This window comes from Sceloporus undulatus, chromosome 1, assembly GCF_019175285.1.
Source record: "Sceloporus undulatus isolate JIND9_A2432 ecotype Alabama chromosome 1, SceUnd_v1.1, whole genome shotgun sequence".
Lineage (NCBI taxonomy): Eukaryota > Metazoa > Chordata > Lepidosauria > Squamata > Phrynosomatidae > Sceloporus > Sceloporus undulatus.
This window is the reverse complement of record NC_056522.1, coordinates 19584967-19605178: the sequence shown is the minus strand read 5'-3', so window position 1 is coordinate 19605178 and position 20212 is coordinate 19584967. Positions and strand designations below refer to the sequence as shown.

The window sequence follows — 20212 nt, the reverse complement described above, 5'->3', positions numbered from 1 at the left end:
GACCAGGAGGAGAAGAAGACGACAGCGGACCAGGAGGAGAAGAAGACGACAGCGGACCAGGAGAAGAAGACGACAGCGGACCAGGAGGAGAAGAAGACGACAGCGGACCAGGAGGAGAAGAAGACGATTTTGGACTGGGAAGAAAGGCAGAGGACAAGAGGACTAAAACTTACAGTTCAGCGTTTTCAAGGTCAGACGCCACGTGTAGGGAAGGGAAGTGAAGGGACAGGAACAGGAAGTGACTTCATGTGAGAGAAAAGAACGGAGGCAAGAAGGTCCCAGTAAAAGACCTAGCAGTAGAGAAAAAGGAAACGACACCTAGTGGCGAGGAGGTATAATTACACTGGGAATTAGAAATAAGGAAATAGAATAGAGCTTAAGAAAAATAAGAAATAGAGCGACACGCGGTGGTCAAGAGGTATAATAGCACTGACAACTGGAATAAAAGCAACTCAAAATGATGACAAGATTGCAAGAAAAGGAGAAAGAGAGAAAGACAGTACAAGGTGTAGAAGTAAGACAAATGATACCGCGAAGAGCTTTGGTGGAACTTAAAACTACAGATCCTAATTGGAAGATACTAGAGGCGATACAAAAAATAGAGACAAACATAAGACAAGAAATCAAAGACTCAAGAGATGAATTAAGGGCTGACTTTAAGAAGGACATGGAGGAATTGAAAAATACAATGACAGAATTATCGGAGGATATGAAAGGGATTAAGAAGAAAGTGACTAAGCTGGAAATGAAAACAGAGGAGTTAGAGAGAGTGACGCAAGAACTAACTCAAGCACAAATACAAGAGAAAGATCAAAATAAAATAAAAGATATGAAAGAAAGAAGAAAATGTATTAAAATAAGAGGCTTGAAAGAAAGATACAATGAGAACTTATATGACAAAGTATTTCCCGTGTTAGCAAACCTGATAGAATGCCAACCAGAGCTGCTAGATCTTGATGTGGATAAGATCTTCAGAATAAATTAATTGCAGCAAAGAACAGAAATCTTCCACGGGACATTGTGGTTTATTTTACACGGGAGAGAGTCAAAGATAGAATAATACAGGAAAGCTACAAAAATAAAATCACTGTGGATGGGAACGAACTTCAAATCTTTAAGGCAGGGGTAGGCAACCTGCGGCCCGCGGGCCGGATGCGGCCCAGCAAGGCCTTGGGACCGGCCCCAGCCCAGTCCTGCCGCCGATTGCCGCCGGGGCCTTTTGCTTCTCGCGCGCAGGGTCGGGGGGGCAATTGTCTATAGACGCCTCAGAAACATGCATTTATATTAACATTTTTTAAAAAATCAGCAATTTTTTTTGTGTGTTCTCCACTTTTTTGAAAAAAGTGTCCACCATTTGAAAATGTTGTCTTATATTTGTCCTGGTTTATTTATTTATTTTAATTTTTTTAAAAATATTTAATTATTTAGTTTTTGGCTTCGGCCCCCCAGTTGTCTGAGGGACAGCAACCCGGCCCCCGGCTCAAAAAGGTTGCCTACCCCTGCTTTAAGGACATACCTGGTGACATTTTGAGGAGGAGAAGAGATTATTCTAATTTAACAAAAGTATTACAAATAAAGAACATAAGATACAAGTGGGAGCCACTGGAAGGAATCTCCTTCATGTGGAGGCAAAGACATTACAAAATAGATACAGTGGAAAAGGCGAAAATATTTTACAATAGATGGTTCAAAGAAGAGGAAAAGTTGGATAAAGATCTAGAGGTTGAAAGAAGAAGAGAAGAATGGGAGCAGAGTCAAACGCAAAAGGAAAAAGAAGAGAAAGAAAAGAAAAAGAAGGAAGATAAGGAAGAAGGAGAGAAAGATGAAGTAGAAGAAGAAGATTTGCCAGCAGGAGTAACAGGGGGAGTGGATTTGGAATGGGAAGAGGAATTAAGGATCTCAGCAGAAAGTACAGAAACTACAATTGAAGAAAGGAAGGAGTGGAAAGAAGTGAAGGAGTAAGAAGGAGAAAGAAGGAGAAAGAAGGAGAAGGAAATCCGAAAAAAGGAGCAACAAGAACATAACGATTACAAGAAGAAAGTGAAACAATAACGAAAATGAAGTTCCTTTCATGGAATATAAAAGGAATGAACTCAAGCTATAAAAGGAAAAAAATATTTCACGAATTAGAAAAACAGAAATGGGATATTTGCAGCATCCAAGAGACGAGAATAAAGAAAAAAGATGAAAAATATTTAAGGAATCCAAAATTGGGGGAGGTGGTTATATCAGCAGGCACAAGGGAAAAAAAATGGAGTAGCAATATACATCAAAAATAAAATCCCTGTAAAAGAAGTGTTAAATGACGAAGATGGTAGGTATATAGGAATAGAAGTAATGGTTAACGGGAAGCAGACGCTGATAGTAGGAATATACGGCCCAACTGTAAAAAAAGCAAAGTTTTATAAAAGTTTACTAAAAAGAATAATAAATTTGAAATATGAATACCATATTTTTATGGGAGACTGGAACGGAGTAGTAAACCCAAAATTAGATAGAATGTCGAATAAAAAGATAGCAGAAAACCAAGGAAAATTACCAGAAAATCTTTTTGATATGTTGGACATATTGTCCTTAATGGATCCCTGGAGAATTAAAAATAAAGAACTTAAAGATTACACCTTCTTCTCAGCCCCACACAGCTCTGCATCAAGAATAGACATGTTTTTCATAACAGCAGAAATGATAAAAGAAGTAACAGAGGTTAAAATAAAAATAAATAAAAACTCAGACCACAATCAAATATGGCTAGAATTAGACCAAAAAGGAAAAGAATATAATTGGAGACTAGATAATACACTATTAAAAAATAAAAAACTTATAAAAGAATTAAAAGAGCAAATAAAATATTTCTTTATAGAAAACACTGAGAAAGATACCAGTATGAAAACTATTTGGGACACACATAAGGCAGTAATTAGAGGACTTCTAATAAAGAAAAAAAGCGAGAGAGATAGGAGGAATAAAGAAGAGACAAAAAAAATTTCAGATGAGATACAAGGCATGGAAAAAAGGATAATAGAAGAGCCAGGTAATGCGAAATTAGAGAAAAAATTAAAAGTATTAAGGAAACAATTAGAGGTAAATATGGCAGATGAGATAAGTAAAAAAATGAAATTTATAAAACAAAGGCAATTTGAACAAGGGAATAAAGTAGGCAAATTCTTAGCTTATAAAGTTAAAAAAATGAAAGAGGCCAGACAAATTGTGGAAATATTAGGAGATCAAGGAATCACAACAGAACAAACAAAAATAAGAGATATATTCTATGAATACTATAAAGAATTATATGGGGAAAGGGAGTATGGTCAGGGCAAACTTAGGAAATTAGGGAATTATATAGAGAAAATAAATAGAATAGAAATAGATGAAGGAATAAAGGAAAGTATGAACCAAGAAATTACGAAAAAAGAGATTAGTGAAGCGATAAAAAAAGGGAAAAAAGGGAAGGCACCCGGCCCTGATGGGTATACTTTGGAATACTATGATGTATTTGAGGAGGAACTGCTAGACCCAATGGAAAGAGTTTTTAATAAAATAAGGGTGGACGGAATACCAAATACCTGGAAGGAAGCAAACATAACCTTGATCCCTAAAGAAGGGAAAGATTTGAGATATCCCCAGAATTATAGGCCCATTTCGCTTCTTAATGTAGATTATAAAATATTCACAATTATAATAGCAGAAAGAATTAAAAAAGTACTAAAGGACTGGATAAAGGAAGATCAATGTGGTTTCTTACCAAATAGACAGGCAAAGCAAAATATAAGGATAATATTAAATTTGATAGAATACTATGAAAAAAAACCAGGAAAGGAAGCAGCTATGCTATTTTTGGACGCAGAAAAGGCTTTCGATAATTTGAATTGGGTTTTCTTGTTAAAATTATTTAAAAAATTGGATTTTGGAATTAATGTTCAATCATTGATAGAGGAGATATATAAAGAACAAAAGGCAAAAATTATAATAAATAATGTCAAAACAAAAGAATTTAGAATTAATAAAGGTACAAGACAAGGATGTCCATTGTCACCCCTTCTATTTATAATGTGTTTAGAAATATTATGTAATAGAATAAGACAGGAAGAAAGGATACAAGGTGCTAGGATTAAAGGAAAGGAAATAAAGATTTGGGCGTTTGCAAATGACGTAATGGTAATAGCAGAAAACCCAATTGAAAATGTTACTAGAATTCTAGAAATAATAAATGAATTTGGAAATTTAGCAGGCCTAAAAATTAATAAAGAAAAATCGGCAATAATTGCATTTAATATTAAAGAAAATAAACAAAAAGAGCTACAGGAAAAATCAGGGATACAAATACAGAAAAAGGTTAAATATTTGGGAATTCAGATTACAAAAAAAAATAACGAATTATTTGATAATAACTATAAAACAAATTGGCAAGATATAAAGAGAAATTTGGAAAAATGGTCGAAGCTACAACTATCCTTATTAGGTAGGATAGCAATTGTGAAAATGAGTGTGTTACCAAAAATTATATTTCTATTTCAAAATTTACCAATTACAGTGGTACCCCGGGTTACGAAATTAATTCGTTCCGCGGTTAATTTCGTAACCCGAAATACCTTCGTAAGCCGAATTCCCATAGGCGCTAATGGAAAAATAGCTCTCTTCTGCCCTCCGGTGGCGGAAAATAGCGCCGCGGTTTTTTCGTAACCCGAAGAAACCTTCGTAAGCCGAAGCAATAAATCCCTATGGGATTTTTTCGTATCCCGAAAAATTCGTAACCCGGCGCATTCGTATCCCGGGGTACCACTGTATAGTTAATAATAAAGTTTTCAGTGAATGGGAGAAAGATTTAAAAAAGTTTATTTGGGCAGGGAGGAAAGCGAGAATTAAATGGGAAACTTTGACAGATGCGAAGGAGAGAGGAGGTTTAGGGATGCCAGATTTTAAACTGTATTTTTATGCATGCTGTATGGAGTGGATAAAGACATGGATAGAGCTGGAAGATGAAAAAATATTAAAAATAGAAGGATTCAATTTGAGATACGGTTGGCATGCTTATTTATGGTTAGATAGGGTGGAATTAAATAAAGAATTTAAAGATCATATTATAAGAAGGTCATTATGGAGGGTTTGGAAAATATATAAAGGGAAAATGTATAGCCAATTACCAGATTGGATGTCCCCCCACGAGGCATTATTTGAAAGAGGTAAAATAGAGGGCAAGGCATGGCTAAGATATAAAGATTTATTGAAAAGGGAGGAAGGAAAAACAATTATGAAAACAAGGGAAAATTTAAATGCGGAAGGCTATAATATACCATGGTTTCTGTATTACCAATTAAGGGAAAGATATCGAATAGATGAGAACCAATATGGTATAACAGATAAAAAAACAGAATTAGATATAATACTAGGAGATGGGAAAGGGAAAAAGATAGCAAAATTTTATAAAACCTTTTTAAAGTTGGAATTAGAACAAAATCATATAAAACAAGGAATGGTGAAGTGGGCACAAAATATAGGGCATAATATACAATTAGAAAGCTGGGAAAGAGCGTGGGGGAAAGATCTTAAGTTTACATTATGCATGGACATTAAAGAAAACTATTATAAAATGGTACATAGATGGTATCTTACCCCGAGTAGAATAGCAAAAATATATAAAAAGGACAGAGCACTGTGTTGGAAATGTGAAAAAGGTATAGGTAGTTTCTACCATATGTGATGGACATGCCCCGTAGTTAAGAAATTTTGGAATAAAGTACATAGGATTCTGACGAAAATAACCCAAACGGAGTTTCCATTGCTTCCAGAAATGTGCCTGCTGAATATAATCGAAAATAAAGAATTACGGAAAGAAAAGAAGACCATATTATATTTGATTACAGTAGCAAGGATAGTAATAGCAACGCAATGGAAAAGTAAAGAGGTACCAAATATAGACACTTGGCTAGAAAAAAGTTTAGATGTATGGGAAATGGATAAATTAACAATGGCATTAAATGAGAAAGAGGATGAAGAAGGGAATGTTACTTGGACAAGGCTGCTGCAAATATACCAATCTGATAAGAGATAGAAAAATAATTAAGTAATATAGAGAAATATATAGTAAATATATAGAATATGTATTAAGTAAGGTGAAGGGATAATACTTGGTTTGTTAAAATGAGAAAGAAAAGGATGTACGGAAATATAGTCTTAGTAATTAAGCAGAAGAGTAATGGTAAATAAGAGATAAAGAGATAACAATTGATGGACTTTATGAGGAACAAAAAAAAAGGACAGCTAAGAGTTCAGCAACACAAGATTACAGTGGTACCCTGGGTTACGAAATTAATTCGTTCCGCCGCCGCTTTCGTAACCCGGAATACTTCGCAAGCCGAAAAACCCATTGGCGCTAATGGGGAAAAGCCGCGATTTCGTGTGAAATAGCGCCGAAAAGCACCAAAAATTTTTTCGTAACCCGAAAAAACCTTCGTAACCCGGAACAGTTTTTTTAATTGGATTTTTTTCGTAACCCGGAAATTTCGTAAGGCGGCGCATTCGTATCCCGGGGTACCACTGTAATAGAGGGGGAAGGGGGTGGGGGGAGGGGAGAGAAGAGTAAAGGAATAATGTATGAGTGTATTGAATAGAAATGTGCTTGACTTTCTTCATTTTTATATATATTAAAATTTAATAAAGATTAAAAAAAAAAGAAAAAGAAAGAAAGAACAAAGCACATGGGTGGCTTTCTCCCAAGGAAAAAGATGGTTGTCAGCCATACTGAACCAAGGAAGTTGTTGGGTTATTTCGTTTGTCTGGGTCTTGCAGGTGCTTCCTATTTGCAGCTTGCTTCTTATTTAAATACTGGTTCCTTTCCAGTATTTCTCTCTTCATCTGAGGGTTGTGGTTGGAGGGAACTCAGCTCCTGTGGCTGGTGGGAGCTCTGTTCCTGTGGTGGCTGCAGGCTCTCATTCTGGGGCTGCTGGGGCTGAGCCCTGACATGTCATCTAGGCTCTCAGAATCTCCATCAGAGCCTTCAGACTCAGAAGACATGGCAGGCTCCTGGAGGCAGGGCATGACAATCCCAAAGAGATCATAGTAAGGTGTAGGTAGATACTTACTCAGAATAAAAGCTTCCTTTAGAGATCTCCTTTCTTCCTACACTCTCATGTACCTTTTGCTCAGTGTGTATGTGGTACTTATGCACACATGATTTTCATTGATAAGAGGGGAGTGGGAAGAGAAAATCTCTGCAAGGTTAGGAGTAGTGGTGAAAAAAAAGCACAGGCCAGGTTCCCCAGTAACTTCCCACTGAGTTGCTGGTTAAAGGAGGTTAAAGTCAGCAGGTAGTGGCATGCTGCAATTTGTCCACCCTGACTTTACACACACACACACACCTTCTGAGGAACTGCACTAATTAATTTTTTATAGTCTGTCAGGTACTGAGATCCTTGGAAACAATTTGCTCAAAACCTCCATAAAAGGTAGAATATTTGCTCAGGTTCATTAATACAGATTAACAGTTAAAATAGCCTGAGGAGGCACTCTTGGTTGACAAATCTGAAACACAGTGGTGATCCAATCTCCCCCCCCCCCCCAACAAGAAAGCAGGACAATTATGCCAGTGTGAAAGCAGTCCATCTCTGCTGTGAAACATTCAATGGTAAAGCTGTTTAAAGCATTATCAGCAACACAAACTGCCAGAGACAAAGGGTTAATTAAATCAATCAAGGAGCAAATCTCAAAGACCACTTGAAAAAACGAAGATAAATGAGGAGGACCCTTGATGCTGGAAGGCCCTGCATTATCCCACTGATGGCAAATCAAGTTGCAAGGAAGCCTGATTTAAGAGGCTGAGAAGACCCCATGATTAGCTCGGCAGAGCTCAATGGGGGTTGTGCTAATGAATCATTTTGAAAATCAGGGACAGAGTTGCACACGCTGGATGCATCTGTTTCATTGTGCCCACTTTTCTCCTGTCCTAGAGCTGTCAAAATGCATATGGCTCTTTCATTTCCCTTGCTTATTGAAGGGATAGGAAGTTCTATAAACAGCATTTCATGGGGTCCATTCTTTGGAGAGAAGATAATTGGAGACATAGAATTGTTGTGGGAAGGATATCTTTTCAAAATATGTAAACATGATTTCATTACTATAACATGTTACCTTAACATATCAAAAAAATAATTCATACCCTGTCTCAAAACTGTGCTTAACTATTAACTAATTCCTCATATACATATATAATATTTCTTTTATACATTGCCCTCTCCTGCCCATCCCAAGAATGGTGTTTCCTTCTTAATTTCCTTTTTCTCTCATGTGGAAGCATTTTAACTGTTACCTTTACATTCTCATACCCCTTCCTACCCTCAACAAGCTCAGTTATTATTCTCCAATTCCTAAGCCAAATCTCTTCTTTCAGTTTACCAAAACATACCTTCCTTTTTTTCCATTATAAAGTCAAACATCATATACTCTGATATATTTTGCTTCTATCTATTGCAGTGTCACCTTTCTTCATCCTTCCACTCGTATGCAATCACTGCTTGTGCTGCTATGATTAATTGTTTAGTTAAATATCCCCTCCTTCTGTAATCCTATATTCTTAACATTACTAGTTATAGCTCTTTATTTAACTGAATTTCCCCCTATTATTTTATTAATTTCTTGTACAAAGGAGGATTAAGTGAATGATCAAACAGACCAATAACAGAGAGAAAGGTTTCAATACAAGAGACAAGGGTCTGAATAACTTGTACTAGACAAAACCATTAAAAACCCAATTACATGCTTCAGACTAATGATAGAAAGATTATGTAATATTTGAAACGATGCTATTACCATACCCTCCGGCATTTCACAAATGAACACTATCACATGAGGGAAAATCAGGGGATTAAAAAGGCATTTTCCTGGGAAAGTCACTTAATCACAGAGAAGATTTTCACACACATCATGCTCTGAGAAGACTTATCCTGGAAAGAACCAGGAATGCTCCAGTAGCAAACCATTGATGGGGAAATCCCATGAATGGTTTGTTGTTGGAGCATTCCTGGTTCATCCTGACATATGTCCTCTTAGATCGCGACGTCATCTGAAAACCTTCACCACAATCGTGCGACTTTCCCAGGAAAATGCCTTTTTAATCCCCTGATTTTCCCCGTGTGATAGTCTCCTAAGACATATGTGGACAAGGAATATCAGTGTAGTCAAGAGGCCAAAAGTTATTCAGGAATAAACACACGCCAGCTAGGAGAGGCTGCAGCATTTCACTTTTGCCTGAGCCTACTGGAAAGAAATAGATTCTGCCCCCTCCTCTCTTCTCCATATAGTAAAGTTCATTGAGTGCAAACTACTTTTGCACTTTGGACTCTGTTTTCAGCAAGTGATGTAGGGTAAGGATAAGGCAGGAAAGTGGGAGAAGGAGCAAGAATCTGAAAAAGTGAGGCAAAAAAAGAAGGATTAATTGGGATTGTCACTTACAAATTGGGACAGTTGAAGGGTATGTTTCTTTGAATGTGTAAACTGTATTTCTCAATGCTCAGCTGAAATTTAGAGCTACCGCAGTGCTAGAAATTTGGGAAGTGAAGGAAAATTTAACTGGGGGGCAGAATTCATCTTTGGGTGGGCAATGCCTTCATCCCCCCTCCCATAATTGCAACCCTGAGTAGACTTCAGAGCTATCAGGCTCGGTTTGTAACTCACTGGGTTAAAACCCTTTCCCTTCCTTGTCCCTCTCTATAACATTCTATACCTACCACCTCTCTGAAAATAGGACAGAAAACAGTGAACCATTTGTTGTATCCAAATCTCCACTCACAAGGCAGAAAGTGAAGGGTGGGGTAGAGGGAGAGGAATTTCTTTAAATTCAAAGGCCACATTTGAATTTGGAGACATTGGGCCCTTTCACATTACACAACTGTAGCACAACAATTCCACTTTAACTGCCATAGCAGTTCCCCACCCTGAGTATAATAGCGACAGGTGGTTGCATTTGGCCACTGCTGTTGTCTGCCCAGAACATGCTGGTGGGTCTGTTCGTTTCTTATTGGGATGAAGGACCTAAAGGTGATCTAAGACAGTGCTTGACTACCTCCGTCTCTTTCTCATGACTGACCAGAGAAACTGGATATAACAATATCAGTTACCTCAATCAAGAGTGACTTTGACATTCACAAATAAATGGAAACTCTAAAAGCAGAGCAAATGGGGGCAACTCACTTCTGTTTTGTCCAGTTTGTAAAAGCACAACAGTGGCTTGGATAGGTGAGGTTGGCCTCAATCAAAGCACGAAACTTGTCCAAGGGAGGTAACTTTTTTAAATTGTAGGTCGATCTTGCTATCAATTTGTTGATGCTCTCTAATCCAATGGTGGGGAGATGGCTGATCCTTGTCTCTGAAATATCCCTTGGAGGAAAAAAACACACACAGAGAGAGATTACTTCTAAACAATCCAGTAAAACTGCATACTTTGAATTAAAATTTTAATTTAATTTAATTTATATCTCACAGTAAACCTTCTTTTGAATATTCTTGCCACAGAAACCCTATGATATAAGTGAGAAACAATTTGAAGGCACACAACAACACAACAGAATGCAAACTGCACTTAACTCAGTGTGCCTTTAGTAAAGACGAACTGAATATTTTCTTGTTTTGATTCTTGTGCTAAAATACTTTTTTTAAAAAAAGGACAGCCAAAAATTTGGTTAATTATTGAAAACTGCTCAGGGAGGTTGTGAACCAGTATCTCCAGCAACCAGTCATCTGCACTGGGAGTGAGGCATTAGATGAAAGGGTGCCCTCCCTAAACTGAAATTCTAGTCTGAAAACCATCAGTTGCTCTCCCATCTACTACTATAGCCAATAAGAACATAAAGGTTTACAAGCCAAATTAACCTGACCCGGGTCTGCTAGACTGTTCTTGGTGCCTGCCTCTAATCAGGACTGCATTGCTAGCCTATCTCAAGAGTTGGGCCAAGACTTGATGGTTATTTCAGGGCACATGCAAAACTGAACAGGACTCTAACCTTTAATAGTTATGTCAAAAAGCAGAAATAGGTTAAAATTTTCTCAGCTTTGCCTGCAACAAAACTAAATCTACTACACAAGTGTTAATAGTATCAATGCTGGATTATCTTGAATTTGCCATGATTTCATCCTCTAGCACATCCAGTATTGCTTGTTTTTTCCTACTTGCCTCTCAAAATGACTACCTAGAAAGGACATTTTCCTATTGGATTCTTCTCTGATGACAGAATCCAACTTCATTTGTTTTAAGATTCTGTCTGAGATTTCTGTTTTTACCTAGGCCTTTCTTCAGCAAATCAGATTGCTTGCTAAAGTTCTACCATGCTGACACATTTGTCCTGAGAAGTTATAATGTTTGTCAACATTCCATGACAAAGATCTGCCAATGATTTGGTGGCTTACAAGAGACAGACAACAGCTAGCGTTTAAGTGTGACTTGTGTAATGATTAGAATTTTAAGACAGCTAAAGAGCCTAGCTTTCCAAGAGAGAAGCCATGCCAAATAGATAGCATTCCTTTCTGCAAGAAAATAGCAATAAGAACTGACAAAGATGAGGAGGAGGTAGTAAACAATCTGCTGTATATGGATTCTGTATAAAGAAAAGAAAGGAATTTCTTGCAGTGTTAGCAACTGAGAAATGACACCAAGCTTTTCTTTCTCTCCCTGTATGAATCACTATATTTGAAAGGCTGAAATAAATGGATACAAATCAGTGTGCAGGGAGAAAAATATCACAGAGAAAATTCAAGTGGACTGGCATTTGGTCCAGCATTGTTTATCTCAGCAATTCAAAGGAGAGAAGAAACCAGAGAGAGTGTTGACACAAAGTGGATCAAGTGAAGAAGGCCAAGCAAGACAAAGGACTATAGCCAAAAGGATGTAGAAGCAATAAAGCTCACCGCAACACTACCTTTCCACAGTGTTGGGATTGTGTGCACCTGTCAGGCAAGAGGCTATGCTGATGGCAGCTATGCTGCTGGTAAGGTCTTCCATGTCATGGCTTTTGCTGAGGAGCCAGACTAAATGTGCCAAACAGGTACTGGGCAGCACCAGTATTGGGGGGTTAAACTGGCAGAGGATCTCTCAGAGACAATGGGAGTGTTATCATAGCTAACATTTGTTAGTACTGCACAGAAGGAGGCAGCGTAAACCCCCTTTGAATGCCTTTTACCACAAAACCACTTTAATGAGACAATCCATTAAGTGATAGTGTCAGAAGTGATAGTGTCAGAAGATGAGACTCCTTAGTCAGAAGGTACTCATCAATCTATTGGGGTTGAACAGAGGACAACTATGAGTAGTGCTGGTGCTAAAGATGCAAATGGACTCAAGCTGAAAGGACATTCAGCTGTTGATGTGCTCAGAGGTGAAATGAAAGTCTGAAGCTGTACAACATATATTTTAGGAACATGGTATGTGAAAAGTGTGAATCTGGGGGAAGCTAGACATAATAAAACAAGAAATGGAAGATATAAGCACTGCAATACTTAGGGTGAGTGAGCTAAAGTGGACAGAAGTGTTTTTTTTTTAAATTCAGATAATTACACTGTATTGTATTCAGGAAATGAAAATCTAAGAAGAAATGAAGTGGCAATAGCAGCGAGGAGAGATGTAGCAAAGCAGTCAAAGAATATAATGCAAAGTTTGACTAAATAATATCAATACGACTTTAGAGAAAACCCATCAGTGTAACCATAACCTACATTTATGCTCCAACTTCAGAGACAGCAGAAGAAAAAAATTAAAGATTATCTACTGGAGTTGATGAGGAAACTGGTCATACACAAAAAAAGATCTTGTTAATCATAAGCGATTGCAATGTAAATGTAAGAAACAGAGTTAGAATCAAAGGAAAATTTGACCTAGGATCAAGAGATAAAGCAGGAAAATGACTGACTGATTTTTGTGAGGTCAAACGTTTGTTGCAAACTCATTCTTCAAGCAACCCAAGAAGCAACTGTATACATGGACATCACTAGCCAAGATAGAAATCAAATATTTTACACAATCAGAAGCAAAAGATAGAGAAGCTCCATTCTTACTGAAAAAATAAGATCGGGAGCAGATTGTGGTGCAGACCATGAAAAATTAGAGTAAAGCTGAAGAACACTTGTATTGTGCCAAAATATAACCTAAAGAACATCCCCATAGAATGTAAAGATATCATAAAAGATAGATTTGCACTATTAAGCTCAGTTGATTGGGAACCAGAAGAAGTCTGGAATAAAGCCAGGGACATTGTTGGGGAGGAATGCAAAAAGATCTATTTGCAGCCAAAAAAAGAAAGAGAAGCCTCACCGTATGACAGATGAAACTCTTCAAGAAGTTTAGGACAAAGAAGAAACAAAAGTAAATAGTAAATACACAAACAGTCAGAACTCAGAATGCAACTGTTCAGTGGCTTGTGCTGTTCAGGGATAAAGAAAACTATTATAATAATCAATACAGAGAAACAGAAGATGAGAACAAAAAAGGAAGAACAAGATACTTTCCCCAAAATATCTAAGAAATCAAAGGGACATTTAAACCAAGAGTGGGGATGCTTTATGACCACCAGCAGCACCACCGCTATGATCTTTGGAATAGCGGTATATAAATAAAAACAAACAAAAACAAAACACACTGCATGACCAAGTACAAATAAGAAGACAATGGAAACAGTATATGGAAGAACTATATAAAAGATATGAAAAGATGAGAGATTCATTCAAGGAAGAGCCATTAAAAGATGAACCAAACATTTTAGAAAGTGAAATGGAAGCTGCATTCAGAGTACTTAGGAGGAATAAATCACCAGGCAAACCAGTAGAAGTACTTCAAGCTACAAAGACAGAATCTACTCAAGTTCTAACTAAAATCTGTTAACAAATATGGAAAACATGGAATCTCATTGGAAATGTGGTGATGAAGGAAAGTTCTTCAGATATCATAGACTGCCAAAGAGACAAACAAACAGGTCTCAAAGCAAATCTAAATGCTTACTGGAAGCCAAAACAACTAAACTAAGGCTATTGTCGTTTGGATATACCATGGATTGACATAATTTATTAGAAAAGACAATACTGTCGTCCCTTGGAACTTGCAGGGGAACCATTCTGGACCCCAACATGAGTTCCAAATCTCATGCATATTCAAGCCCCATAGGCTTGAACTGGGTGCATGCAAGAGAGGTGTGCGCCATAGGTACGCGACTCATTAAAGTTAATGGCGGTCGCCCCTCCGTGGATTTTCAAGTCTCTGGATTTCAAGTCTGTGGACTTGGAGGGGTGACTGTAATGCTTGTAAAATGGAAGGCAGTAAAAAAAGACAAAGGACATTATTGCATGTGCTTAATTCTCATCATTTTCCTGATGGAATAAATGTGCTTTTCACTCCAAAGATGGGTCTTATTGCATTCTTCTGTGGCGGGGCGAATGTAGCCTGTATACAGTCTGTATGCAACCTGGGCTTATCCTGTGGCTTTTCTTTTTTTTTTAAATTTTTTAAAATAATTTTTATTGATTAAAAAAATACACACATAACATTTTGCAAGAGGAACTGAGACTGAGGAGAGAAGAGCAGGAGGAGAGAGAGGAAATCTGAATAATTGGAAAAATTGGAAGGACTAAAAATTTTTTTTATTTTTTTTTTTATTTTTTAACGATGGACAAGTTAACTCTTCCCTTTAATGAGGGTTTGAAAGTAATATTTCGCTGACTGGCTTTAGATTGTGCATTAAGATAATAAATAAATCAATTTGCTGAAAATATTTGGTGGAGATTGACTCAGGAGATACATTTTCTTTAGACATGGCACAATATTTAAAATGTTTAACCTGGAACGTCCAGGGGATGAACACACCCCAAAAAAGGAAGAAAATCTTTCATTACTTACAAAAATTAAAATTGGATATAGTTTGTTTACAAGAAACAAGAAAAAAAGAAAAGGATAAAAAACATCTAAAATGCTTGAAATTAGGTCAAATGTTTTCGGCAAATTCAAAATATAAAAAGAAAGGAGTAGTCATATATGTTAAGGATCCTGTGGCTTTTCAAGGATGGAATTTTTCATTTTTGCCTTCCATTTTACACCACATTTCCAATGAAATCTCATTTTCCATATTTGTTAACAGATTATAGTTAGAACTTGAGTAGATTCTATTTCTGAGGCTTGACGCAGCTCTATTAAATAAGCATGTGTGATTATCTCCGAAGACGCTGTTACAGATTGATTGATTCAATCAAGGAAGCCATGTCCCTGAATTTGCAAGTCCTGTTTAGGACTGGGGCTCACAGAGGTCTCTTATTTACAATCACCATAAATCAAAATCACCTCAATGGCAAATAAAAACACAGTTGCTTTTGCCCTACACATTGCACAGGTACCATCTGCTGTAGTTTCTTCCTCATCCGTCCAGTATGAGTGCAAACAGTTATCCCTGCTGGTATTTTGTAAGTTCTTTGGCATTGTTTTCCTTCGCTTTGTCCTTTACATCCTTTGTTACATACCTCTAAGTTTTACACTCAACCTATCCATGGGTCACATGAAAATGCATAATTTTGGCCCCTGAACCTGGCATTGACTTATACATGAGACTGATTTATAGTCAAGTGTGTACAGTACTTTGAAATCTTTTAAAAAATGTTTCCCAGTAATCAACCTCATTTTCTCTGGGAGGGATCAGGAACCAGGGCTCATAGACCTCAGCCAGAACCAGCACAGCCAATGGACAGAGATGTTTGGAGCTGTAGCCCAACAACAACATCTGAAGGGCCTAATCTCCCTCTCCCTGCTTTATGAGATAGAGAAGTTTTATTCCATCTTACTATGGCAAATTATCCAGATGTGTCATTTTACAATCTGCTGTCAGATGTAGTAATGATCATCAAGACAGATGTTCTGTTACTTATCTACTCCTGTTCTTGACTTGTTGTTTTTATCAAGCATTCATATTTAGCAGTATTTGTCTGATTCCATTTCTACATAGGAAAGGGGGCCTCTCTGAGTCTTATGGCATTCCTAACTTTCCATAAATCTCCACCTTCTACATTTGCCTTCTCTGTTTTTGACAATGTTTATGCACTTCTATCCAGGATATCAACCCTGTTTTATTCTCACATTTGGATGAGGCTGTTAACTGAAGCTCCTTTGTAACAGGCAAGCAATAATCATTTCTTTGGAATGGGAGGCTGAACCAACCAACCATTATTTCCTGTAGCAAAAAGTTAACGTGACACCTCTGTAAGCAGGAGCCAAACACAATTACATTCTGATGGGTTATCAAATTGATTTCCCTGCAGTTCAGATTCATCCGATCGTTCAAATTCAAACACTGAGTTATTTTTATGAGAACTATTCTGTCCTATTACAGCATTCTGTGGATGGTAAATTGCCTTTCTTTTATCCTGGCCAAGATCATGAAAGAGAGTTCTTCTAGTCATCTGTTACTGGAGTGTACACTCAAATGCACTTTCGCTTATAGGAATGATTGACCTGCAATATACCATCTTTGCTTGGCAAATACAGAACTGCTTAAATCAATTCTTTTTCCCTTGCTGCTTTCTCTCCTCCTCTTTTTTTTCATCAGCAGAATGAGTTGTATTTTATTAAATAACACAACAGGCTGTCTTAAGACAGCATTCAGGTGATAATTAGTGATGCAAATATTCATAGACAAGGATACAGCGTCAACAACTGCACAGACTTTGCAGTGGCATATCATGTGACAAGGTTATCCGCACAGATGCACAACAGATATATCTTGAACTAGTGACCTGGCAGAAACACCAAGCAGGGACTAACAGCTTCACTAATTTCATTCATGAAGAAAGCAATTAGTAATTTGAGCAATTTTCTCCCTGCTGTGAGAAAGTCTTTGAAAACTGCACATTAAAACACACAACTATTCACAGTTTGAGACTTATGTGCACAGAATTCACACACTGTCTTGCATACAAAGAACCCAGCATTCCCCACACATAACAATGTCTGTGCAGAAACATTATTGTCTGTGCAGAAATTGCTGTTTACATATTCTGTGTAAAATGTGCACATGATTTTTTTTCATGGAAAACACAATTTTCTACAAAATGCTGTTTTCTGCTAAAAAAAACCCCGCATGTAAAGTTTGCACAGAAAAAGTCCTGAATAGTTAAGAATCCTGGTAGTACAGGATGCTCCTTATCAAAGTTCCCAACACTCATGAAACATTTTTTCAACCTTTTTATGACTGAGCAGGTTACATGCCCTCCCCCAATCCCTGGCCAAGCGAGGGAGCTCCAGAAAGTTTTGAATTTGTATTTTTTTAAAATTTGTATGATCTTTGGGTTTGCAAAAAAGATAGATAAATAAATATATTCTGTTCCCAGCAGTGCCAACCAGATAACACCTAGCAAGCACACAAATGGGGAAAGAATACCAGAGCACCCATTCTATATTGTTGTAGACTGCCTCTGAACATGGCTGTTCCATGTAAGCATCTTAGTTGTCAAACTCTAAATTTGTACAATGTACTCTTAGAGCACTGATGGACAACAACTGGTAAATGGGCTATATGTGGCTGCCATCTGTTGTTGTGTGTATGTGAATCTGCCTTCAAAGTATGGTGACCCCATGAATTTCATAGGGTTTTGTTAGGCAAAGAATACTCAGAGGGTGTTTCCCAGTTCCTTCCTCTGAAATATAGCCTACAGCACCAAGTATTCATTGGCAATCTCCAATCCAAGTACTAACCAATGCTGATTCTGTTTAGCTTCCTAGGTCAAACAGGATCTTATGTTTTAGGTCAGTGATGGTGAACCTTTTAGGGACCAAGGGCCCAAACTCAAAGGTGTTGCCACATCAGGTGTCACCCAATGCTGGGTGGCAGGACCTCTGGGGTGGGATGTCAGTGGGAAGGACTTCTGCCTTCTGTTGGTGGGTGGGACTTACAGGGGTAGGACTTCCCTGGAGACAGCTGAAGTCCTGGGATGGCCGAGGAGAGGAGGAACAGATGCATGCCAGTTCCTTCTCCTCCCTCTGCACCCTCCCTTCAGCTGCCGCTCCAGAGGTAGCTGAAGGCCCAAGATGGCCAGGAAGAGGAGGAATGGACACACGTCTGCTCCTCCCCTTCCCTGCCCTCCCCATGCTCTTAAAAATAGCTTTGCGTGCCATCCCTGGCACACGTGTCATAGGTTTGCCACCACAGCTTTAGGCTGTTTATCCTCCTGGACCTCTTCCAAGTTTTTTTTGAGAGACGGTTGGCTTAAGAAATGGAGAATCATGTCCCAACCTGTGAAACCAAAGTACAGGCTCTAGTACACCTTGTTTCCATTTTAAAGCAACTGAAAATAACATTTTTTTTAAAAAAAACATTGAGAGTGAATTTCCAGCTACTTCCTGTTTTAGCAGGATAGCAATAGTAATAGCAACTACATTTCTATACTACTTAGTGCACTTAAGCACTCCCTAAGCGGGTTACAAAGTGTAAGCTAATTGCCCCCAACAATCTGGGTATTCATTTTAGCGACCTTGGAAGGATGCAAGCCTGAGTTGAGCTTGAGCCCTTTTGCTGGTATTGAACTTGCAACCTTGCGGTTTGTGAGTGAGTGGCTGCAGTACAGGCATTTAACCACTGCGCCACCAGGGCTCATGTATAGTGTATAGTGCACTCCACTAGGAATCTCCCAGATGTGGTTCAAGCTGTGATGCTGGAGAGTGGCAGGATGGTTAACTATCCAAGTAGGCAGGAATGGGTGGTCAGCCACCAAAACACATTTCTTCCCCAGCAGCTGTATCTCCTCCCCGCTACAGCTTCAGTAGTATTCCATAAAACATAAAATATTAAAAATGGTGCAAATGTTTCCATTGTGGCTTTACTTCTCACCCTAACTCCCCTTAACCAATTGCTGTTGTCTGCTCTTCTTCCCCCTCCCTCCAATTGGTTAAAAATTGGTCTGCTCTCCCACTCCTTCCTTTTTTCATTTGTTTGCTTCATTCTTTCTTTCTGTCCCTTGTAATCTTTTCCCTTTTCTTCTCCTTGCTTTTCCAAGGAGGCTGGCTTTATTTCTTTCTCCAAGATCTTTGGAAGATGCCCTCCTCTCTGTCCCACTACCATCCCTAACATATTTGGTGAGAACAAGGAAGAAAATCTTCTCAGTTGCTTGTCCCAGACTTTGGATCTCCCTTCCTAGTGAGGAGTGGCATCCCTACCCCGGCACAACATGGTGCGGGGGATACTTCCTGGGGGCAGGGCTTCTGAAGTGGGATGTGTGGCTTCCTGGGGGTGGGGCATCTGGTGCAGGGGGCAGGGTTTCTGGAGGTAGCATGCTCATTCTCCACATGAAGGGAACAAGGCAGCAGCACCAAGGTGGGAGAGCATGCTCAGCCTTCCTCGGTGCCGCCACGTCATTCTCCTCATGGGAACATGAGAAGAACAAGATGCCAGTACTGAAGTGGAGGGGGCACACTCGGCTTCCCTCTGTGCCATCGTGAAGCCATGGCACCAAGGTAGGGGAGCTGACCAGATATCACCCATCTTCTGGTGTGTCATCTGGTGTGGACCACATCCCTGCACTTCCCTAGTGATGCCCCTGCTTGTGAGGCCAGGATGGCTCCCTTCGTGCTCCTTCCATTAGCAGTGAAAACTTTCTTATTCCTTCAGGCTTCACGCTTTTAGAAATTGTCTGTAATTATTTAATTGTTCTTTAATACACATATATCTCTCAACCCGTGGCCAGGCATTACAACTCAGAATGTCACAGTCTTCATGCGTATAGGTTTGATATTGAGGTGCTTTCCTTCAAGCATTTTGGATTAAAGGGAGAATTTCTGGATCTATGGCATCAACCTCATAGACATAGACATATCATTCACTAAAGGAAGCTGAAAACAGAGTGCTCTAAATGTCCCCTTTGGATGAAGTTTAATTGTTTTTTAGTGATTGGAGAAACCCATATTATTCTCCCCGGTCAGAGAAACCTTGAGGAGAATTTTTTAAAAAAATATTCTTCCCACAATTCTCCCTTTCAAATGGTGATTATTTCTCTCCTTTTCAGCAGCCAGCGAAATATTTTTCACAGATTTCTCTCTGAATGACAATAAAAGACAAGGCGAATAATTATGCTAATTACTTTGCATTTCAAACTCAATTACCATCTCAAAAGGAAGTTTGGCAGAGGTTTAAAGAACATTCCTATGCTTAAAATACCCTGGAGGCACACACACAAAAGGGGGAAAAAGCCCAGCCTCAACAAGAAATGC

The 20212-nt window shown here is 38.5% G+C and overlaps 1 protein-coding gene across 1 annotated transcript in view; it reads right to left on the bottom strand.

Annotated features, from left to right (window-relative positions):
* The window catches only part of FSHR (follicle stimulating hormone receptor), a 165268-nt gene that overhangs the window by 4284 nt on the left and 140772 nt on the right, over positions 1-20212 (bottom strand). The window contains exon 9 of the mRNA XM_042446165.1: positions 10183-10368. Within this exon, the coding sequence (XP_042302099.1) occupies positions 10183-10368 (186 nt within the window). The remainder of the gene's footprint in view (positions 1-10182; positions 10369-20212) is intronic.